Source organism: Gobio gobio (assembly GCF_949357685.1).
Source record: "Gobio gobio genome assembly, chromosome: 12".
Classification (NCBI taxonomy): Eukaryota; Metazoa; Chordata; class Actinopteri; order Cypriniformes; family Gobionidae; genus Gobio; species Gobio gobio.
In genome coordinates, this window is record NC_137105.1 from 31,912,440 (window position 1) to 31,937,593 (window position 25,154).

Here is a 25,154-nt window from a genome sequence, read left to right on the forward strand (position 1 = left end):
AAATAATGGTAATATAAATTATGTAAGAAAGTTAAATATTAGTTAATATATTGGTTTTATATTTCCCCACAGAGGTGCTCACACTTTAAAAAAAAAGGTTCTATGTGGCACTAAAAGTGGTTCCTCGTCGTAATCATAGAGGAACCACTTTTGGTGCTATATAGCACTATATCTTAAAATGTTCTGTATATGGTAGTGGTACTATATATAGTACCTTAGTCAGTGGTGCTATATAGCACCTTAGCAAAAGAACCATTGAAGAACCGCTGAAGAACCACTGAAGCACCAAAATTGGTGCTATACAGCTGATATAAAGTGGGACCACTAAATTTGATTGACATTTGCATTTCTGCATTAATTTCACTTACCCCTGTAGCTCCAAAATGAACTGGTCAGTAAAACCCAAGATGAAAAAGCCATTCTTATAAGGGTTTAATATATCTACCACAGAAAATAATGGACTAATTTGTACCTTTCAAAACTAAAATCTAAGTTATAGTATTACACTTACAGTGGACGTAATATTCCACTTCTGAAGCAAAGCCTTCTTTAGGATTGTTCCAATCCACCATAACAATGAAACCAAGTAAGGAGACCCATAAATGGAATAAAGGCAAATTGTATTTTAGTGTAGTTATTTTATTAAGAATTTACACAGAGACTTAAGGAAGTATACAACAGAAGAAAAATGTGAGCCTATTTATATTACACAAAGAAAACCTAGCCAGATAGCGGTTCACTCACTCACTTGTACAAAAAACTAGAGAACGCTTAAGAAAGCTTAAAAATAAGTAAGCAGGTGATGAGGTTGGAGGTTACTGGAAGCGGGCACAGATGTTCCTCTGGGGTCCCGGCTGAGGCACGGTCTGCTGCTGCTGCTGCTGCTGTAACTGATGTCGCAGCTGCTGGGAATAAGGGTCTTCCAGAGACTTTACTGATACTGTGGTTTTTGGTCCCGTCTTCCATTCGATCCCACTGGTGTCTACAACTGAGGCTTCAACAGAGACATTGTGTGTGCCCAGGATGGAGAAGTTGAGCAGGAACTGTGTGCTGAAGTAATCATTATGAGGCTCCACTTTCTGCTCAATCTCGTTTGTCTTGGAATCAAGAGGAATCTAAAATCAAAGTTGAGAACATGAGAGTACGTAACTGAGAAACCTATTACTGGGGGATATTACCCACCAGCTGGGAAAAACTGCCTTAGATGATCAACAATGTGATCTAAAAGAACAAAATAAGTTCAAACTTGGGACTCTGGGTTGAACACACCTTGAAGTCTGATCCTGGTTTTGTCTGTAAAGTAGAGCTGACTTTAAGGCAGACAGCCTGAATCTTCCGGAACAGTCCCGGAGTGGAGCCATGCTGCACCACCCCCTCCACCTTTAAAGTCAACTGCTGGTTGTTCTGCACTGGGATTGGCTCGTTGGGTGTACGAGGAGATGGAGAGAGAGCAAGCTAAAACAAAAATCATTTTAAAATTATATAAAGATCTAAGCTTTCAGATAGTTTGAAATGTATGAAATCAATTCATGAATTGAACACAAAATAATATTACTATTATTTTGAGCAACTGACTTTTACTGAAATACTACAAATTATATATAAATTTTATAATCTTCTCAATACCTACAAAATGTTCAATGCAGTATTATATATATATATATATATATATATATATATATATATATATATATATATATATATATATATATATATATATATATATATATATATATATATATATATATATATATATATATATATATATATATATATATATATATATATATATATATATATATATATACATATACAGTGAGGAAAATAAGTATTTGAACACCCTGCTATTTTGCAAGTTCTCCCACTTAGAAATCATGGAGGGGTCTGAAATTGTCATCGTAGGTGCATGTCCACTGTGAGAGACATAACCTAAACAAAAAAATCCTGAAATCACAATGTATAATTTTTTAACTATTTATTTGTATGATACAGCTGCAAATAAGTATTTGTATCAATGTTAATATTTGGTACAGTAGCCTTTGTTTGCAATTACAGAGGTCAAACGTTTCCTGTAGTTTTTCACCAGGTTTGCACACACTGCAGGAGGGATTTTGGCCCACTCCTCTATACAGATCTTCTCTAGATCAGTCAGGTTTCTGGCCTGTCGCTGAGAAACAGAGTTTGAGCTCCTTCCAAAGATTCTCTATTGGGTTTAGGTCTGGAGACTGGCTAGGCCACGCCATAACCTTAATTATGACCAAAAAGTTATTTTTGGTCTCATCTGACCACAAGACTTTCTCCCATGACTCCTCTGGATCATCCAAATGGTCACTGGCAAACTTAAGACTGGCCTGGACATGTGCTGGTTTAAGCAGGGGAACCTTCCGTGCCATGCATGATTTCAAACCATGACGTCTTAGTGTTTTACCAACAGTAACCTTGGAAACGGTGGTCCCAGCTCTTTTCAGGTCATTGACCAGCTCCTCCCGTGTAGTTCTGGGCTGATTTCTCACCTTTCTTAGGATCATTGAGACCCCACGAGGTGAGATCTTGCATGGAGCCCCAGTCCGAGGGAGATTGACAGTCATGTTTAGCTTCTTACATTTTCTAATGATTGCTCCAACAGTGGACCTTTTTTCACCAAGCTGCTTGGCAATTTCCCCGTAGCCCTTTCCAGCCTTGTGGAGGTGTACAATTTTGTCTCTAGTGTCTTTGGACAGCTCTTTGGTCTTGGCCATGTTAGTAGTTGGATGCTTACTGATTGTATGGGGTGGACAGGTGTCTTTATGCAGCTAACGACCTCAAACAGGTGCATCTAATTTAGAATAATAAATGGAGTGGAGATGGACATTTTAAAGGCAGACTAACAGGTCTTTGAGGGTCAGAATTCTAGCTGATAGACAGGTGTTCAAATACTTATTTGCAGCTGTATCATACAAATAAATAGTTAAAAATCATACATTGTGATTTCTGGATTTTTTTTTCTTTAGATTATGTGTCTCACAGTGGACATGCACCTACGATGACAATTTCAGACCCCTCCATGATTTCTAAGTGGGAGAACTTGCAAAATAGCAGGGTGTTCAAATACTTATTTTCCTCACTGTGTATGTATGTATGTATGTATGTATGTATGTATGTATGTATGTATGTATGTATGTATGTATGTATGTATGTATGTATGTATGTATGTATGTATGTATGTATGTATGTATGTATGTATGTATGTATATATATATATATATATATATATATATATACACACACACACACACACAGACACAGACACAGTATATATGTATGTTTGTTTGTGTGTGTGTGTATTTATTTTTATATATATGGTAAATGGTAAAATAATACCATTTACCATATATATAAATAAGGGATGTCAAAATTAACATATTAACTCATGCAAGAATGTTTTCAGCTTAATGTGTTTTAAATATTTAACGCAATTAACACAGCATGTGTTTTTTTTCCTCTCATCCTGGCTGCGCTACAGTATACAATCACACATCATGCATTTAACAGCTATTAAACCATTCAAGTGTGATACGATGCAAAAAATAACTTAAATCTGTACTGGCGCACATCTGTGAATCTTCTGTCTGTGTGACAGACACACAAAGGACTCACACTTCAGCCGCACCGGCCACATGGAGTTCTCTTTCGTGCTTGAACGGATGAAAACACACAAAATGCCCGCTTTGTCGAGTATCCTCATAAGCAAAGTCTTAAATTAGTTAAATTAAGTATTAAATGTTCGTTATGAGGCCATGGGATACATGTGTCAGATCTGCACCATGTGCTTCAGATCTTAAAGTGACAGCATCCTAATAAACTTGCTGCTGTGATGTCTGATAATGTAAATCAAAGAACAAAAGACAGAGAAAATCACTCACTGCTCTTGACTGAATAACAAGGATTAATCTATATTTAAATTATAATGTTTGATAACTTTATATTATCATTCTATATTCATTTGGAGATTGGAGAACTGTGAAATTACAGAAAAATGTGTTATTAATTAGTTAATTTCCATTTTTAAAAGTGACATTGTAGGTATTACTTACTTTAATGCTGGTGGACTGAAGCTTCTGGAAGAAATATCTCTGGAATGACAGCGGTACTTTCAAAATGGCTATGACTGCATCACACAGACAGCCAGTGTGCTTGAAACGGAAAGTAAAAAGACAAATTTAAAAAAGCAAAAACAGATAATGAAAGAGAAATTATGTCTGGGAAAAGTAAATCCAAAAAGATTTGCAGACGGAGAAAGTCAGCCAATGGAAACACTTCCAACATTACCAGGTAGGAGACAGGAGGGTGCTTCCTGCTTAAGTTTTCCACTTCCTCCAGGACGTGATTGAACACAGCCAGCATTCTCAGTTCATACTCGCTCTCTGCCAGAACTGATCCATGTGTGCCAAACTCCTGAAAGCTGAGCCATATGTCAGTACAATGTGCAAATTAAATATTAAAACTAAAATCAATTATACAATCATATTACGAGTCTTCATGTGGCTATTGTGTCTAAAAATCTCCCAAACATCTTGTCGAAATCCCAGATTAAATATTTGAAGCATCTGTTTTATGTTAAGATTCATTTTACGGATTCAAGAATTAGAGTATTCTTACCTGGCTGTTTGCGGATCAATTATTAAAGCCTCAATAACATAAGATACAAGCAAGCAGCTTTGCTGTTGTCTGAGAAAAGTTTTAAGGAAAGTACAGATGTTTGGCAGAGCAGTTTAGGATTCATTTATTGTGGTCCTGCAAATGACATTTACAATAGCTCAAAAACTTTACTTTTGGAACATTATAAACTCTGTCACTAATCTAAACAAATCACTAATTTAGTATGTACAAAATTAGTATACATACAATATGTGATTTCAGACGCAGCAATTTATCCTAAGAACAAGTTATATCAACTAGCAGTTAGCCAAGATTCTTTTCAGATTTGAATTAGACCAATCTACGTTTTGATCAAGCGGCAACCTCCTGCAGTTTCTCTTGAAGCCAATACAGAAGTGACTTAAACTGCAATTCATCGACTGGCCGCTAGAGACAGGCTCTAGAAGAGAGCAGAATCTCATTGAGCCCCATGTTAAAATGCCCAACTTTACAGCAGAAAAAACATCGGAACAAATTGTGGTTTTGGTCTATATGGCTAATTTTACCCTTCATGACAACTACGAGGAGGGTGAATTTTTTTTATAACTCATTCGTTTACATTATATAAAGCCTTAAAGTTCTGCATAATTAAGGGCGTGGCCACTTTGAGTGACAGGTGGATTGTCATTTGTCTGCTGTCTGTTAGTCATCACGTCCCTTCAGCTCCACCCATGTCCCGCCATTTTCAGTTATCCGGGTGTGATGGGCTGCCAAGATGGCAACGGCCAGCTCGACCCTACTTTACACTTCAAAACTGCTCTTCAGAATCCTAAGGGTGACGTCACTGACACTATGTCCATATTTTTTTTACAGTCTATGGTGTTTATGCAATGGTTTTTAGATCACAAAATCAACAATTTAACTAAAGAAGTGTGCTTTTGGTTGTGAGGGAAAGATCACCTTGTTCAGCCTCCCAAATAACCCAGCGTTAAGGAAACAGTGGATGCAGTTTGTTTTTCCGGAGCAGCAACAGAGTTGTGCAAGTGTGTTTGTTTGTTCCCGGTCATGAGTTGAAACCGCAAGCGGTGAGTGAAACTATCAAATTTTGTTGCAAATCGGCACGCAAGTGCAAATAATGTAAACAACACAAATGTATAGTGATTCAAAAGTTATCCAGGGATAATGCCATGATGTATTGTGTGTATGCTCGTGACTCTTTAGCCTCACCCACTGCACGCCTGTTTTCGGAAAGAATCGGTACAGCGTATCTGTCTTTTATAAGTCTGATAAAACGACTCTTCGGAGATACACTATAGGTACTCAAGATTAAAGGGTTAGTTCACCCAAAAATGAAAATTCTGTCATTAATTACTCACCCTCATGCCGTTCCACACCAGTAAAAGACCTCCGTTCATCTTCGGAACACAAATTAAGATATTTTTGTTGAAATCCGATGACTCAGTGAGCCCTGCATAGACAGCAATGAAATGTACACTCTAAAGATTCATTTATGTACTAAAAACATATTTAAATCAGTCTATGTGAGTACAGTGGTTCAATATTAATATTATAAAGCGACGAAAATATTTTTCGAGTGCCAAAAAAACTAAATAACGACTTGTATAGTGATAACCGATTTCAAAACACTGCTTCATGAAGCTTTGGAGCGAATCAAATCAGTGAGTCGATTCAGTGGTTCGGAACGGCAAAGTCACGTGATTTCAGCAGTTTGTCGGTTTGACACACGATCCAAATCATGATTCGACACGCTGATTCGATACACTCCGAAGCTTCATGAAGCAGTGTTTTGAAGTCGGTTATCACTATATAAGTCGTTATTTCGGGGTTTTTGGCGCACAAAAAATATTGAACCACTCTACCCACATGGAGTGATTTAAATATGTTTTTAGTACATTAATGGATCTTGAAGTGCCTATGCAGGCCTCACTGAGCCTTCGGATTTCAACAAAAATATCTTCATTTGTGTTCCGAAGATGAATGGTCTTACCGGTGTGGAACGGCATAAGGGTGAGTAATAAATGGCATTATTTTAATTTTTGGGTGAACTAACCCTTTAACATAGCCTGGGAAAACCCAGACAACTTCCGGCAAATTTAGATTTGCTCTGCAAGTAGTCTGGCAAAGAGCCCATTCAAACCCATTTCTAAACCCTAGAAATCGAGGCACCAATCAGAAACGTTGAGGCGGGCTTTACACGATGACGACAGCGCAGCGACAGTGAAGCAGATTCTGTACACTGACTACAAAGATGGATGCAGCAGTGGTTTAGGAAAAGTTTAAATCGCTTAAAACAGCCGCGATAGCTGATAGGGATGTTTATCAGCTATCGCGGCTGTTTTAAGCGATTTAAACTTTTCCATTCCGTTAAAACCGAGCAAAGAACAACACAAGAAGCCTTCATATCTAAAAAAAGATGTTATCGCTGTCTTACCGACTGGATTCGGCAAAAGTCTGATATACCAGCTAGCTTGTCTTAGCGAGAGCCCTCTGGTAGTGTTAATGTTTCACAAAATATAGTTTTAAGTCCTTTTCAGGCGAGAATGTAGTTGTTTTTAAAGCCAAAATCTGTGTTTTATTTATAAAGAGAGCGCCTTTTTGAAAATTTGATCTGCCGTTTTTGGAGTTGTGAGCTCCAGTGGACCAGCGGCGCTCAATTGCTCAACCCCACCGAGAGGCGCCTTTCCTCGGCCAGTCCTTCTGCCGTCTGCCGCTGGCTCTGATGTGAAGATATGATTCGTCTTGTGTAGATCTAACGGCTGATCTTTGCTCTCATTAATCTATAATTTGTTCCCTGACAGATCGTTTTGTCTGAGGGCAAAGTGAAGTTTCATAACTTTATATTTGTAAGCTATTAAACTTTACAGTTGTAGTCTCCTAGCTCTGACTTTCTTTGACTGAATTGCTTTATGTATTGTATAGCTTCTTATACCTTTTACTTATACTTTTAAAATGGATATTGATCACGCATTAAACTAACATTTAACAAAAAGAGACTGGGTTTTGTTTTATGTCATATCTCATTGTATTACAGTGAAAATCTATATTATGCACACATGATATTACATGTTTTTATTTTTTAATGTAAACGAAAAGAGGCCGGGTTTTTTAAATAATTCGTTTTGTTATATACATGCATTGAAGATAATATGCATTGCCTTCACTACATTTGTGTGGCTATAATATGTTTAATATTAACTATTACCGTCATCAGGAGTTCATTCTCCGGAGTCAAACTTGGTAAGTCAAGGATGCAAGTTAGAAGTTCGCGTACAAAATATGTCATAAAACACCACTGCCTCATTTCATTAAAAAAAAAAAAAAACTTAAACATATTAGCCACACACATGTGGTTCAGGCAACGCGTAGTTAGGCCTACATTCATTATCTTATATATTTATAATAAAACGAAGTATAAAACACCTTGCCTCTTTTCATTTACATTTTAAAAATAATTAAACATTAATATGTGGTTTAGGTAAGGTGACCAGATTTCTGAAATGGAAACCGGGGACATTTCCTATTTGAGAACACAAGCACATACCATAGACAGTGGTACAGACAAGTACGCATATTGAGAAACGGCCAGAGTCTCAGATGTTTCTCCGTCGCTCTGCATACGTCATCTCCCTCATCGCTCTGATTGGTTTTAGGTCTATCCAATTGCGCCGAGAGGCATTTGAGCGACGCCCGTTGGTGACGCCCCTTTGGAAATGATTTGTCTATGAAGCTTTGCCAGACCATAACTCAGTTACTACTGAGAATGGTCTGGTTTTAACCAGGCTACCTTTAACATTAAATTTGCAGAAACTGTGTTATGTACCTTTTTTTAATTTTTATTGACTGGTCTTAAAAGGTGAAGTATGTAGTTTCTGCGACACCAGTGGCACGCAGCAGAATGACCAAAAACAGCAAATTTTCAAACAATCTTGAAAACGTCCCTTCCTTTTTTTTCTTTAATGCCATTCCAGATTCTATCGCTATGTTCATGGCGAGAGACAGGTTTTTTTATTCAAAAATAAAACAAAAAATGTTAAAGATTATTTCTAAAAACCTAAACAAAATGTACTTGGTTTTCAAAAGTATCAACAGAATAAAACACGTTTATCAAGGGGGCGAAGTATTACAATCCAGCAAAATATGTTTAATGGACAGTGGATTCTGACAAGATGAACACTGGTGAATTTTCTCCTGATTGTAAAAAAAATGATGTGTGAATACTGAGTGCTCATGTGTAAATTGACCCCAGCGATTATTAATATGGAATATATGTTTTTTTCCCAACATGAAGATTTATTTCATGTAATTTATTGCAAATGTCCCTTTTGTGCGTCGCACCTCCCCTTACTCAAACAGCACAAATACAGCTCTTACGGGTGCTGGTGAATGTTTCAACCAGTAAAATTGGGCTACTTCCAATAAAAGGTCAAACATTTTAGGAATACTTTTAGCTGTGTTGCAATGTGTAATGATAAGCAAATGAGTGGGCTAACACTACTCTAACTCGTAACAGACACGTAAGGAAGAAACCAGCACTCTGTACACCGTATCAAGCTCTCCAGATCACATAATTCAGTGGAAAATGAATAGAAATGATAATCTGTATAAAGAACATGTAAGAATAAATCTGTTCTCAGACAGCAATGATAACACTCAACATCCATTCTTTTCTCTCTTCCGGAGTACTTTACTTTTTTCAAAACTGCACCATTAATCTCACACTTTTGTGCAACAGCTGTGGCTTGGGTAAGCTAATTGGATGGCTCATTTCATCGCAGGGCGACGGGGAAAAAAATAGACACACTGGTCAAAAAAAAGCTTTGACGCACTGCAATTGATCACGCCTGGTGTGAATAGCTCCATAGGGATCTATTGTTTCGATTCAAGAGCGCCATCGCTACATACGTATGCGCCACTTTAATCATGCTCAGTGTGAAAGGCCCTAAACTTGTAAGACTAATCTAAGTATTTTATGCAGCCAGCCGCAGATCGTCCCCCAAGAAAAAAAGGATACAGTTCAACATTACGGAGGGTGGCGTAGTCGGCATCAAATGAAGACTGATACAGGTCAGCATAGCGAGCTGCCAGACTCCTAAATTCATCCATGGATAATTTCATCTGATCAAAAAAAAAAAAAACACACACAATAAACATGCCATCCTCATAAACAATTCCTAGACATAATTAAGGTAAAATACAGAGGAAATCAGAGAAACAAATAAAAATGCACAAACAATACGCAGGCATGGAGATGTGTTTCAGCACCTGTGTTGAAATGCGGCCGCAGCGCTGCAGCTCGCTGCCTGAGGACAGAGCGATGGTGGTGGCGATGGCAGGAGGTGGGCTGGTCTTCAGACTGTTGCAGGTGCAGATGAGCTGGGACAGCGCCTGAAGAGTGTCTATACGCAGTTTCACAAACTCACACTGGAACGCCAGAGGACTCAGCGGCGTACTGGCGGCCTGAAGGCAGAATATGATTATAATCAATCACAAAAAACTGTTATGTGCTTCAGTATCTAAATAACTCAAAAGAGAAATGGACAAAATCAGTTGCAAAAAAACAAGAGCTTGACTGCCAGATCCTGACCATGAGAGACGCGATTCCCTTCTGGTAGGATTTGAGTGCTTCAGAGATGGCACTCATGGCTGCGCTGTAGTCACCATCCGAAAGCCCACTGAGGCATTGCTCGGCCTGAGAGAACTCCATTAGACTGTTCAGCCAGAAGTAGAAATGTTCTGAGGCGACGCGGGTACGGAGGCTCTGGTACAACTCCCTGGAAAAATCATGGCAGCCCTGTGGACAAAAAAAAAAATGAAAGCAGCCATTTTACCCTGTATTCAGCTACTAGTGCAAATACATTGACAAACCTGTCTGGGTGAATCTCACGAAAACTGTCAAGAACTATCCAGTTTGCAATAAATAAATAAATTATAATAAAAAATAATAATAGAAATACATGTATATAGAAACATGTATATTAAATAGAATGAATTTGTGCATTGTGCCTTTTTTTTACTACAATGGCCCAAATATCAGAAGCCTGACAACTGTAATACAAAAAAGATATATTTAAATTGTACAGTACAGTAGTGTATGTATCATGATAGTCTTCATGGAAATTATCTCGTTATCCTGGAAAAGCAAAATAAATGCCAGAACAAGATGTGAACATATGGTTCAGCAAAATGTTAAAATAAAATAATCTGATATAGGACAAAAAAAATCATGTCCTTGCACTTTGTCTTTTTTTTTTTTTTTTACATTAAGATTTTGGGTAAAAATCTTTATTTGTAAAAGATAATACATTAGGTTTTTTCAACATAAAAGCATTTTTTTTTCATTGTTCATTAAAGCGTCCAGATTGACATTAATTTTAAAAGTACAAATTTTCAATGTAGTCTGTAAATTAATATAATCATAAAAATCCAGGACATACACAAGAATCATAAAACAAATTGCGGTTCCACTTTAATTCATAGTACGTGCAATTACATTGTACTTGCCTAAGAAAGTACTGGGTAAAATAAGGTAACTACATGGTTTAGGTTTAGGTTCAGGGTTAGTACCTAGTTATATTACCCAGCTATTGTAATTACTATAATAAGTACAAAATATGTACATGAGGAACAGGACAGGAAATCTCATTTAAAAAGACATAAAAGGAGATATTTTTGGTCCATACAATGAAAGTCAGTGGTAACCAAAACTGTTTGTTTGCCAGTGTAAAAAAAAAAAAAAGTTGCCAGCCACTGCCAGCGTTTTTCTTCCTCTTCCATTTTTCAAAAAAAATGAATAGCCCCCCAGAATATTTTGTTGTATGAATATCTGAACATGCAATGTATCAAAATAAAGAACAGACCCTATGCTTTTAAACAAACAAACCAAAAAAAATTAAGTTTTATTCTAGCATCATGCATTCTTTTTTTTTATATATATATATATATTTGGGTACGTTTTCAGCTTTTTGCTCAAAGACTACATCCAGAACGGATTCAGAGCGATGATCAAAACAGATGGAGCAAATCAATTTCATCAACACCCCTAATGCTTGCACAATCATGTAGCTCATCCTGGGTGAACCATTTATTCAGTAACATTAGGCAGTTTTGATTTATATGCCGGTTAATGTTGGTGATTGCGTTATTTTACATATGCATTAGACTACATTAATTGCGTTAAATTATTTTACCGCATTAAAGATTTTGAAATGAATCACATGCGTTAATGCTGACAGCACCAATTTATACCCGTTTCAGACTATTGATTCATAATTGACATTAGCCAATAAAGTCAAAATGGGTTTCCTTCCCCCTCACAGCCTAGCTCACCATGCGGGAGGCCTGTCTGGCAATGCGGTACACAGTCCAACCATTGGCCACATTCTCCAACTGCTGCCTGATCACCGTCTTTACCTCAGCCGAGAGTGAGGCCTGACTGGCCACAAATAATACTGTTGCCAAGGAAACCTAAGAAAAGCAACAAGACAAATAACTCTTGACTGTTTAGGAAAATTGAGACTTTAAGATCTACAGTTGGACATCATTTCTGTATTTGCTCACCAGAAGCTCCTGCTGTTTCTCTGATGTTCTGTGACTTGCCACCCTGAAGAGGTCCAGCAGGTCTCCCAGCATTCCCTCTGCCAGCACCGGCTGCTGGGTGGCAATAGCAGCCAGAGCCTGACACATGAGCACCCGTGCAGAGTCACATGCGCAGTGCAGCTGCCCCAGCAGGAGATCAACAGAGCTCTGACTGAGATGAGGACAGCTCTTCAACATCTTCACCAAAGAGGTGAGCGCCGTCTGAGTTCAAACAAAAGTTAACAATTCAAGACTCAAAAATATTCAGCATACACTGAAGTCAAGAAACATGGTGCACCTAATGTGGACTTGGTTTTTCACCATTTCTAAAAGCATCTTTTAGATTTTTGTCAGTTCACTTAAAGGGTTCAGAGTGACAAATCAATTTTTAAAGTACAAATATTCTATGTAGACTATAATTTAATTGAATAATAAAAACTCTGTTTCTGTTTATTGGATGTATTTTTGGTGGTCATATTCTCTTTGTTTAAAGTCATTTCTTGCCTGGTTTAAGGAAAATACATGATTTGGTCACCGCTGCACATGCGTTTATGAGGACACTCACTTTAAGTGTCGCCTGTGCAGTTTTACTGTCATCTTGACTGCAGAGCAGAATGAGAGACTCCATCCCCATCACTGTTTCTTGTTCCAGCTGGATGACCTCTGACAAAATATTTAGATTAAAAACAAAGTTATTTGTCATTTAAACATTTTCTAAATTAAAGTAAAGGCTATAAATATAAATTCAATTATTGGTCACCAACCTTTCTCTGGACATGAAACAGCGATACTGGTCAACACAGTGATTCCATGGGCTGCCACTGACAGGTTACTATGGTAACAACACTCCTGTGCCAGCTTCACCAGGTCAGTGTGACGGGGTGCTGGAGACGCCTCACCTGTGTCATCCAGAGAGTGGTTAAACTCATGTTACATGAGAAATACATCCTGAAATCTTTGGCATACACTAGCATAAATGCATTTTGTAGACAAATTTCATATAGATTGAGTTTATACCTGTATTAGGGCTGAAGTAGTGTTTAATAGCGATAGTTCCAGATAGTGTGGAGAGGACAGACAGCATTCCCAGCTTCAAACTGTTGTACGGGGTGCTGAGAGCGCACTCGCATAGCACCTACAAGCACATATCTTGGAAATTATTTTCCCAATGAGCAAATTTTCCAAAATAAGATATGGTTCTCTATTAAAAAAAATCAAAATTATGTATGATTTATTGGAATCAGACAAAAAAATTAATGAGATACACCTGTTTGAGTCAGCAAAGTCAATTTTGAGAAAAATCCAGTTTTCTGAAGGTTCCAAAACAAAATCATCTATCAACCATACCTTAAACAAATATCTATTGGAAAAATATATATTCACCTTTTTTTTCCCCATGATACCACAATAGTTTTAATGAAACAGACAGCCTTTATATTAAGACCAACTGTAATGTTACATAATGTTCTATAATGTTACATGTCAGATGTTTTTCCCCAACCGTTAACTTAAGACATAACAGATAATGTTTGCATGACTACTCGCCAAGATTGATATTTTGAAATACTGCAATTCTGTGTATGTGTGTATATAGGGATCACGGGATTGTTTACATCAGCATGAGTTTGGAAATCACATTTCATTGGTTCAGACTCAGTCATGCCATCGAGAATTCGTTGTAATGCTGCACTTTAAGACGATAAACAAAAGGAAAGGTATTCCTCCCTTTAGATACTTTTAGATTTTTAATTGTTATTTGGAGCATTGGGATCGCTAGATGAGGGATTAATGAACTAATTTTTGTGAAACCTTTTTCACTTGTTTTGCCTATAGCTCGAAATGAGCCTGTGCGCATTCGGACTCATTTTGCCAGCACGGGTCACATATACAAACATTTACCGTAGTAAGAAATTAACCAGCTGACTGTAGGGCTGGTCTGAATGCTATTTTTTGAGCTTCGAAGCTTTGGTAGTAATCAACAGTGAATATTCGAAGCTTCGGAGGGAGGGGGCTGAACATATTCGTCTCTTTAATAAAGGCAGGAATCTTGAGAAGCGGCACGCCTCACGCGTGCAGGGCTCATATGCTCCGAGAATGGACACTGCACTAGTGATACAAAACACACAGGTCAGTTACGTCCCAGTAACAAGCTCATATTTCACAGTAGATTCATTTAGATTGATAATAACGGGTAATAGGCTTGCTACGATAGTCTGTGTTACCGGTGTTCAGGCACAACACCAGTTACATCACTTGACCACCGCGGCCCCCCGGCCCCCCATCGTTTAGATTTTTTATAGTAATAAAATAATTTAGTTCAGTTAGAGAACAGACACTACAAATAAAAACTGAACGTGTCTGCTTAATACACCGTGAGTCGAACGAGAGTCGCAGCACAAACTGCAGCAGGAGTCAGATTTAATTTATCACGAGAGTGAGGAGTGAATGACAGGATGATCGCAGAAGATTTGGTTTCAAAGCGAAATGTAAAAGCGCCTATTTAAGTGAGTTTATCATTGTACTGTTTTGTTGTTGTGTTTTTCATTATGAATAATAGGCTAATGAAGCCACCATTCAAGCAATCCACCCCTCAAAACTGGTGCTAATTCTAAACCGAAAGTAAAATGTACACTGCTGCAAGGGCATTCATTCACAGAAAATTTCCTCTCCATCACATCCGTAACAGGTAAAAAGGCTGATACATTTTGATTCTATTATTGTACGAAGTTGGGCTCCTAAACTGTCCATCCTATTAAAAACAGCTAGGCTACAAGATAATTGTAAAAAAAGACAATTGTATTTCACCAGATTTTATAGTGTAAACACATTCAAAGTGTGAATGAGAACTGTTTTGAGGGGATTCCAGGTGTGTGGGAAAGAAAAATATTCGAATCCCAAAATTTAAAATCGAATACCAACCCACCGAACTAATATTCGGGTCCAGCCCTAGCTGACTGTCCCATGAACATCTATGACTCTCTGACCTGTATGTTCTTCCTGGTCCACAAGTGAGGAGCTTTTTTAGCCAACAGCTTGAGATCCTGAATGGCGAGTCTTTTCACTGCTTTTCTGGGGTCCTCCTTTAAGTACTGGAGAAGAAGACGAATCTACAAGACAAAAAAGGAGGGTTTTGTTTCAAACAGAGATCATGATTCTCCCATGATTCTGAACAGACAACTAAGCAAAATAACATGTAATTTACTAGAGGTTCTGAAAATGTTAATTGCTGCAGTTTTTAAAGGGGTCCTATAATGCCCTTATACAAAGTCTTAGGCTGTGTTCACACTGCAGGGCTTAATGCTCAATTCCGATTTTTTGAAAAAATGCGAATTTTTTGCAAGGCCGTTCACATTTCCAATTAAATGCGACCTTTTGTGATCTCCTGTGTGAACGTGAAATGACCCAGAAGTGACCCGCATGCGCAGAAGAGTACTCAACGGTCAACGACGTCACTTGTTTACGGAAGTAGCCAAATATGGGTGTCAGCATTGGAGTTCGTTTAGCTTTATTAAAGTTATTTTCGCAACAGAGCCAGCACCATTACAACCTTCTCATGTTAAGAAGAAAATTAAAAAAGAGGAGGAGAGCAAGGTTTTTTGGCCATGGCGTTTTGTGGAGCAGTGGTAGCAACGTCGGTACAGAGAAATGTGTGTGTGCGGAGGCGCAGCCAGGAGTGGTGGGATACTGATGTGAGTGGCTTTACTGATACCGAATTCGTCAGTAACTTCAGAATGACCAGATCCACCTTCAATTATGTTTGCGAGCGCCTTCAACTAACTTTGTCACGGGAAGAGACACGTCTGCGGCGGCCCATAACAGTGCAGAAACGCGCTGGAGTTGGAGTGTATTGGCTAGCAACAGGTGCGTACTTCTTTTATTGGCGGTTAGCAACTATTTCTTGTGCATTACCGCCACCACTGGACTGGAGTAAGGAACGGGAGTTACAATGATGACGTTTGTCGCGTATCAACGACGTGCGGGTCGGATATATGTGACCTGGCAGTTCAGACTGAAGACGCATTTCAAAAGATCGGATATGTATCGGATTTGGACCACATACCCAAGTGGCCTGGGTCACATTTGAAAAGATCGGATCTGTGTCGTTCAGACTGTCATGAAAAGATCAGATACAGGTCGCATAAGGGCAAAAAAATCGGAATTGGGTCGTTTCAGCCTGCAGTGTGAACGCAGCCTTACAAAGGTTTTGGGGTGTATTAGAATATGCTTTCATGCTTGATTGTTAAAAACAAAACAAAACAAAAAAACAACACATATGTTTCACATATTTCACATTATTACAGCACCTCTATCCCCAGTCTGGCCTGAACAATGATCAATGAAGCCCCTCCTTCCAAAATACGAAATTTGCTGTGATTGGTTAGCTGGCCCAGTGTGTTGTGAGTTGAGCCTGGCACCGATTAGCACATGTTAAGGAAATATCATGCCCCTTTACCATAAGTGCAAACTCTATGTAAATATTAAGGATGGCATCAGTTTCAAACTAATTCAAACCTGATTTAGACTTAAGAATGTTAACAAACAAGAGGATCGTCCAGAACGGATTTCATGCATTTTATGCACGGATTCGGAGCTGAAGTGACGCGATGACTAACAGACAGCAGATAAATGGCTATCCACCTGTCACTCAAAGTGGCCACGCCCTTAATTACGCAGAACTTTAAGGCTTTACATAACGTAAACGAATGAGTTATAAAAAAATTCACCCCCCTCACAGTTGCCATGAAGGGCAAAATTAGCCGTATAGACCAAAACCACAATTTGTACCAGGCTGTAAACATGTTTTAATCCACTTTAAAGTTGGGCATTTTAACATGGGGCTCAATAAGAGTCTGCTCCCTTCTGAAGCCTGTCCCTAGCGGTCAGTCGAAGAATTGCAGTTTAAGCCACTTCCGTATTGGCTTCAAGAGAAACTGCGGGAGGTTGCCGCTTGGCGCATACAATCTGTTTATTACACAGACAGGGACGTGCAGCAGCACACAAACATTTTTAAATAGGGAAAATTAAAGGATCAAAATGTACAAGATTATTGTGTATAGTATAAAAATGCCTACATGTCATAATAGTCATTGCATGTATCAGAATTAGCCTACCTATTTGCAGTAATGACGTGCAAGCAGGTGCCATTGGACGAGCATATTCATTTCCTCGCTAGAGAAGAATCAGTTTTTCCGCTTGCAAAATTCTGCCATGTAAATAGTGAATCCGCCATGGTGCGAGCGCAACTGGCTTTTAAAGGGAATGGGAGATGAGACTCTGATTGGTTTATTGCACGTTACGCCCAAAACACACCTATTACTCATTAAGAGAATAGGGAAAAAAAACCTTTGGAACATGCGCCGGGCGCGCTGACCACTTTTCCCGTCGTTAAACTGGCAAAAGTGGATTCGGACACGCCCTAAGTGCACTTGCGCTGTGCACTTTAGACCATGCGCTTAGATCATTAAAATAGGGTCCCATGACTTCACAAGATCCGGAAAAAACGCATTGTAGTCCAAACGAGTCGTTCGTTGTAGTTCTTGGAAAGTGAATTAAAGTGAATAAAATATCTCCCTTTGGAGTGGACTTTGAGCTTTGTAACCTTGCAGATCTTTTTTTATGCTCGCAACATTACACAATAACTAAAGTTGGAAAAGTGAAAACACATAATAAGACCCCTTTAAAATGTTTAATAAAATCTGAATTCATTATTTTTGAATTTTTTGTTTGAATGAATGCTTCAATGACATTAACTCACTTATAAAAACTTCACTTGTTTCATTACTGGATGAATCAGTGTTTCATTCATAAATCTCTTGAGAGTGAACAATTCTATGACAAATACATGTCATTAACAATCACTTGTTGCCACCTACTGGTGTAACGATGTAATCGCTACAATCGTCATTTGAAGTGCCATGTTACACTCAAAAGGTGAGTAACACACTTTCTGCCGACATCAGTGTTTATATACAAACTATAAACTTTTATCCCAGTTCTTCTGTGATTATATTAATATTTGTAAGATAGAAATTATTCTACTGTGTGGTTTGAAACACTGTTTGAAACACTGTGTGAAGCTGTTTCATACCTATAAATGACAACTGCTCCCTCTGGGTCAATGGCAGTGTGAACAATTTGAATTTGAATTTTGAATTTGTCATTTAAAAATGAGATCACAATCTTTTAACAATGAATATCATGCAGCTTTAGGGTGAGTAATTGATGACAGAATTTTCATTTGTAGGGGAAATAACGCTAAGACAATATATGAAAACGTCAGGTATAGTCTGACCTGCTCAGGGATATCGACAAGTGAGGAGGTGGCCAGCTGGGTGAAGGTGTGCAGAGTGACGATGAGCATGGCTGTGGATGGGTAGGAGGACACCAGCTCCTGGAGTAACTCTCTGCTGCACGAGGCCAGGCTGGCGTCATGGTGCATGTGCTGCAGCATCGGAATCAACTTCAGCTTCAGCTCCACTGGCGTGTCCAATCCTTCAGTCAAACACACACAATCCATCAGACTGGGGACCACTTACACGAATGAGGTCGATCAAATGAAGATTACACACATGAGGAGATAACATACCTTGAATCATTTCACTAATCTTGTTGCAAATCCCTGCAGCAAAATCTCTGGGAAAAAAAAAAAAGAGACAAAAATTCAAATGTTTTCTATCTGTAAATATCCATCAATCCACGTTATTATTATATAATATAATAAATATAATAAAATATAAAAATTAACATTAAAGGGTTAGTTCACCCAAAAATGAAAATTCTGTCATTAATTACTTACCCTCATGTCGTTCGACACCCGTAAGACCTCCGTTCATCTTCGGAACACAAATGAAGATATTTTAGTTGAAATCTGATGGCTCTGAAAGGCCCCCATTGGCACAATGCACGGTTCACTCTCAAGACCCTTAAAAGGTACTAAAGACGTCGTTACAAAGTCCATCTCACTACAGTGGTTCTACAATAACTTTATGAATTGGCGAGAATAGTTTTTGTGCGCAAAAAAACCCTAAATAACGACTTATATAGTGATGACGATTTCAAAACACGGCATCATCAAGCTTCGAAGCGTTATGAATCAGTGAGTCGAATCAGCAGTTTGGATCGCCAAATTTCAGCAGTTTGGCGGTTTGACACGCGATCCGAATCATGATTCGACTCACTGATTCATAACGCTTCGAAGCTTGATGATGCCGTGTTTTGAAATCGTCATCACCTTTTAAGGGTCTTGAGAGTGAACCGTGCATTGTGCCAATGGAGGCCTTTCAGAGGCATCAGATTTCAACTAAAATATCTTTATTTGTGTTCCGAAGATAAACGGAGGTCTCACGGGTGTCGAACGACATGAGGGTAAGTAATTAATGACAGAATTTTCATTTTTGGGTGAACTAACCCTTTAAAGACGTTTTTTTAAATATACATTTTCTTTTATCAAAACAGCATTTTATTTTTTCTGTTATATAAGAAAAACACATTCAAGGGTTATTATAATTAACCAAAACTAAAACTAACTAAATAAAAGCTAACTGAAATAAACTAAAATACAAAAAAAGAAACATTTTATTTCAGCTACATTTCTCTTTTTCATTTTGTTTATCGCATTTGTTTTGTTTGTTGTACTAAAATAACTTAAAACAAATAAAAATGTAATAAAAAACTATAACAAATAAAAAACAATAACTAATAAAAAACAAACAAAATTACTAAATCTTTAATAAAAATTTAAAGAGCACCTATCATGGCATTTAAAATGTTCCAAATATTGTTTTAGAAGTCCCCAACAAGAGTTTTGCATGCATGCAATGACAAAAAATACTTTAGTTTTCTTATAATATGCATTTATTTTTACCTGTTTTGACAGCGATTCTCAAATGATTCCTTTAGTGATTCACTTTTCAAAACCCCGCCTTTACGTGACGCTAATCTGCGGTGATTGGTCCGATGACCCAGTCAGTTGTGATTGGTATAGTCTGTGCAGATATTTTCGGAAACGGAACGCCCATCAAAGTCACAGTATTTTGTTAATATGTGTCAGGAGTTATGAATATGAAAACCGCGTCTGTACCGTTTGATTGTAATATGAGCCTCAGCTGATCTCATTCATAAAAAAACTCCTCTATTCTCCTCACGAAGACTCGCGACAAATCAACATCCCTCAGGGCTTTTAGTTCAAAAGTGTGCAGATGAGGAGACATATTGATAGATTCTCATATGTCTGTGTCAAATTTCTAAACAGAGGAGTATTTTTATTCAATACTTCCTCAAAATGCGCAGATATAGCCTAATCATGAGCGATTGAGTCTCTTATGTGTTGTTTTCAATTCATACTGGCAGCCGGAGGGCGCTCTGTGCACATGTAGTCCATGTACAGACAGACGAAGAAGATACCATGTGCCATAATAGAAGTCCATAATAGGGCTCGGGCGTATGACGTCATTACTTTGCGTGGCGGCCATGTTGATGGCCTCATTTGCTGCTACTCGGACTACTGCGCACTGTTTATAGACGTGCTCCCTCTCAGTCGTGTGTCTTAATTTGGCGTTATTATTGGAAACCATGGTAAACCGTTGCTGCATTGTGGGGTGTAACACTAGATCGCATAATCGCCATGGGAAAAAGTTCATTCGATTTGGATTTGGATCGCGCTTGTAAGACAAACTGTTACCTGGGGATATGGTGTTGGCTGATCGCGGCTTTGACATAAAGGACAGTGTGTGGGACTTATGTGTGCCGAGGTAAAGATCCCTGCTTTCACAAAAGGACGCTGTCAGCTGGATGCAAGAGATGTGGGGAGCACAAGAAAAAATGCCCACCTCCGAATTCACGTGGAAAGGGTGATTTGTAAACGTCCGCAACAAGTACACTATTTTGTCAGATAAAGTACCGATTCACATGGTGTTGCCAAGCAAGGACGAAGACATGACATTCCTCTATAAGATTGTGTATGTATGTTGTGCTCTGACAAACATGAGCCCTAGCGTTGCAATAAAATAAATGTGCATTAAATACAGCCATAAGTGTCTGTTGCATCCATACCCACAATCTTCAAAATAAATATACTTAAATCAATATAATGTGCAAAAGCAAGAAGTGTCACACAATCGCAATAACCGTATAATGTGCAAAAGCAAGAAGTGTCACACAATCAGATATTTTTCAGTGTTTATTTGCAAGTAGTGCAACCCGAGAACACAGAACGGTGCAGAATGCTTCAAGGTAAAAGGTTAACGTTACATAGGCTTCATGATCTGCAGCTCCTGAACCCATCCATTTGTGAACTGCAAATTTCATATGAATCCAAACCGTTAATAGTTCCAATTTTGTCCATATACCGGTCCCTGGCTTCCCTATTTAACGTATCCCGGTAAATTCCACATCCTTTTCGGGATTTTAACATAGTTTTTCTTTCTCCCAACTCCGCTTCTCCTCGTTCGATTTGCTGTATGTTTACATTCGCGAGGCCATCAACATGGCCGCCACGTCCCAGAATGCAACGCAGCGCCCGAGCCCTATACAAGCTTCCTGAGATCACGAAACATACATTTGACGACTAATAAACACACAATCGCGACGATGTATGGTTTGTCTTCAAGCCACTTAGTCTTCAAATACTCATCCTTGGGCAGATGAAAAAAGTTTGCTTTTGAGTCGCACTTCAGAACACAGGGTCTCGTCGCCATGATGTTTTCTAGTTTTCACTGCCGTCTCGTCTCCATGATGTTTTCTAGTTTTCACTGGTGTCTTGGAGCGCAATAAGTGGGCGTATCGTATTCAAATAACTTGACAAGTTGACGTCATCTAGTCAGAGAAAAAGCTTCGGTCTTCTAACGATTCTTAAAAATGACTCAGAGTCGACTCTTACTTTTGAAAGAAAATAACTATATATACGGTGCACTGTCATATTTCAAACTATGCAGGATGTTTTTGTTCACCTAGATCTATGTTACACACAACATGAAAGGTAAATTTCAAAATTCCATGATAGGTGCTCTTTAAATACAAAATACAAAAATGAAAACTAATTCAAAATATATATACAAAAACGAATAGTATCTCAATGATACTAAATTAACAATGATTATCTTACAATTAAACAAAAACATGAATATGGTTACAAAATTGTTCCCTTACGAGAGTACTCTCGTATTGCGTTTTGCTAAAACGCTATGGGGGAATTCCTTTCCTCGAGATATTGAAGCAAATTTTTATCCAAAAATAGCATGTACACGCAGTGCAGCTGCACAACTCTCAGCAGGAAGCAGCTGCGTGCTGATTTGCTGTGCCGCTGCAACTGCAGCAACCTATGGCGAGACTGTGGGGCGGGACGGACCAATCAGGTCCTTCTAAACTCCCGCCACAAGGGGCAACATAATTTGCATAGCCAAGGGTATATAAGACCCCGTCTCGCAAGGTTAGTCAGATTAATTCTTCTTCAGCGACTTGCAATCGTTGAGCTCCGGATCGAAGCCCGCCGTCGACACGCACCCAGCGGAATTCCCTGCAGCCCTGAGGACGACGGATTCCAACCTGGTCTCCGCCTTCAGCCGCCTGCTGTTCCAGCTGAGCCATCCGGCGTTAAAATATCCTTTATACTATGTTTATGTGTGTATATGATGTGTGCGTTGCTGCCAACGCCACTTCTAAGAGCTTCTAGCTCTCCACCTCTCTTCTCTCGTGTCCGCCGCGTGTTTACGCCGCGAACAGAGAACATTGGTCCTCCGCTGCTTCAAATAAAGCCGAGGACAGACGGAGCGCTCCTCTTCTCTCGTTCCGTCGCGCTGAAATGCGCCGCGGACAGAGAATGTGATACCCCCCGCCGCTCTATGGCGCCGCGGGCATACGGAGCTCTCCCTTTCTCTCGTTCCGTCGCGCTGAGAAGCGCCGCGAACGGAGAATGTTTTTCCCCGCCGCACTGATGACGCCGCGGACATACAGAGTTTCACTCCTTCCTCTCTCATCTCCACCGCTCTAAAATGGCCGTGGACAGAGAACGTTATATCCCCGCTGCGGACATACAGAGCTCTCCCTTTCTCTCATTCCGTCGCGCTGAAAAGCGCCGCGGACCGAGAATGTTATATCCTCGCTGCGCTGATGATGCCGCGGACATATGGAGCTCTCCACGCGCCTCCCTCTCTCTCCTCCGCCGCTCTAAAATGGCCGTGGACAGAGAATGTTATTCCCGCCATGCTAATGGCGCCGCGGGCATACAGGGCTTTTCACTCGCTTCTTCTCTTACTTCCGCCGCCCTGAAATGGCCGCTGACAGAGAATGTGATACTGCCGCCACGCGGATAGCGCCGCGGACAGAAGATGTGCACATCTGCACACGAGTGAACTCAACATAAGCTCTCCTCACTCTTCCTTCTCTCTCGCCCGCCGCCCTGATATGCCGCGGGCAGAGAATCCTAGAGGAGCAAGCGAAGTCAGGCTGCTGGATATACCGAGAACGCGCTTACGTCACAGCCGTTCTGCCAAAGGTAAACAGCCTTATATGGCAGCGCGCGCTCTCTGCACAGCGCGCGTTCGATGACTAGAGCGTGTCATAACACGCGCTCTCCGTCTAGAGCATAACGATGTCATAAAATGGCTGCCTAGCTTGCGCCTTTTTTCCCTCAAATATCACTTCTCCCAGTCCCCCTATTCAGGCGGCTGGAGTGGTTCAACACTGTAGGTAATGTGTCCACTACATAGTGTGCACTCCTGCATAAGCACTGTTAATTCAGTGCCACAAAATCACTCAATAAACCTGATATTCTCCCAGTTCCCTTAGTTCAGGTGACTGGAGATGTAACATTGCAATAACTAGCCTGTGGCCAAACATGCTCAGTTGCACACTGACGCTGTTATGCGTTTACCTCTGTGAATTCGCTCGCTGGCGTGCGCCGCGAGTACTCTAATGTAGTGGCTCCCATTATACAGTGCGCGCCACCACACATTATTTACAATGAATCAGAGCTTTTCTAGTGGCTAGGTAGACCCGCGCCTGCAGAGCACGCGCTATCCATTAGCCCTGCCGAATGCGTCCACTTTACAGTAACACTATCCAAAAACAGTGTTACGAGTTCATCTGTAGGCAGGTGCCAACATCAAAGTTGTACCCCTACACTCAAGCACTTCCCTATGTTCCCCAGCTCCCTGCACTCAGGCGGCTGGAAACATTATTCCTACAATCGACGAGCCCGCAAACAAACGCGCTCGCCTGTACACATGCACCATTTCCCCGGCGACACAAATAAAGCGTTCGCCGCTATTCTGCGTTCTCTGGCCCCCTGCACTCAGGCGGCTGGGAAAACTATTTCCCTATTTACTATTTATGAGCCCGTGAGCAACGTGCTCTTCTGTACACAAACACAATCCCCTTGGAAAGCGGCACTTCCACGGCGACCCAATAAGGCGTGCGTCACCATTCAGTGCACGTCGCCTCTCACAGGGCTACTAGCACAATGCATCCGGGCTAACAGGTCCCTGTTACTCAGTGACCCGCCCCACAAATAAATTCAACCCTTGACTTCGATAACAAGGTTACTCGCTACAGTTCGCTCACAGACCACCGTGTTTTCGCACTGTGGTAGAGACAGCGGTGAGAAGCGACATGAGTCACATGCTTCGAACTGAAATATCAAACTGTTAAATAAAGGGAGCGGTGGAAACCGTGCACCCCTCACAGAGCGAGTCAGGCTTTTACAGTCGCTACTTCCTTGTGCCAAAAGAAGGGTGGTGGTCTCAGGCCATTCTAGATTTCAGACATCTGAACAAAGCCCTTATGAAGCGCCCGTTCAGAATGTTGAGAATGAAACAAATCCTCGCACACATTCGCCGGGTGATTGGGTTTTCACTGTGGATCTAAAGGATGCCTTTTTCCACATACAAATAGCCCCTCATTACAGGCCATTCTTGAGATTCGCCTTCGAGGGGAAAGTTTACCAA

General features: G+C 39.8%; 1 protein-coding gene across 1 annotated transcript in view; it reads right to left on the bottom strand.

The window, feature by feature from the left end:
• Window positions 1-627: 627 nt before the first annotated feature.
• Window positions 628-25,154, bottom strand: part of ints7 (integrator complex subunit 7) — a 29,161-nt gene continuing 4,634 nt past the window's right edge. Inside the window, exons 5-20 of the mRNA XM_079830505.1 lie at window positions 18,800-18,846; window positions 18,506-18,705; window positions 15,198-15,320; window positions 13,231-13,348; window positions 12,978-13,112; window positions 12,779-12,876; window positions 12,196-12,435; window positions 11,965-12,102; window positions 10,223-10,429; window positions 9,901-10,095; window positions 9,650-9,753; window positions 4,639-4,707; window positions 4,309-4,441; window positions 4,074-4,172; window positions 1,270-1,455; window positions 628-1,115 (exon numbers count right to left, since the gene is read on the bottom strand). Of these exons, the coding sequence (XP_079686631.1) occupies window positions 816-1,115; window positions 1,270-1,455; window positions 4,074-4,172; window positions 4,309-4,441; window positions 4,639-4,707; window positions 9,650-9,753; window positions 9,901-10,095; window positions 10,223-10,429; window positions 11,965-12,102; window positions 12,196-12,435; window positions 12,779-12,876; window positions 12,978-13,112; window positions 13,231-13,348; window positions 15,198-15,320; window positions 18,506-18,705; window positions 18,800-18,846 (2,392 nt within the window). The 3' untranslated portion in view covers window positions 628-815. The remainder of the gene's footprint in view (window positions 1,116-1,269; window positions 1,456-4,073; window positions 4,173-4,308; window positions 4,442-4,638; window positions 4,708-9,649; window positions 9,754-9,900; window positions 10,096-10,222; window positions 10,430-11,964; window positions 12,103-12,195; window positions 12,436-12,778; window positions 12,877-12,977; window positions 13,113-13,230; window positions 13,349-15,197; window positions 15,321-18,505; window positions 18,706-18,799; window positions 18,847-25,154) is intronic.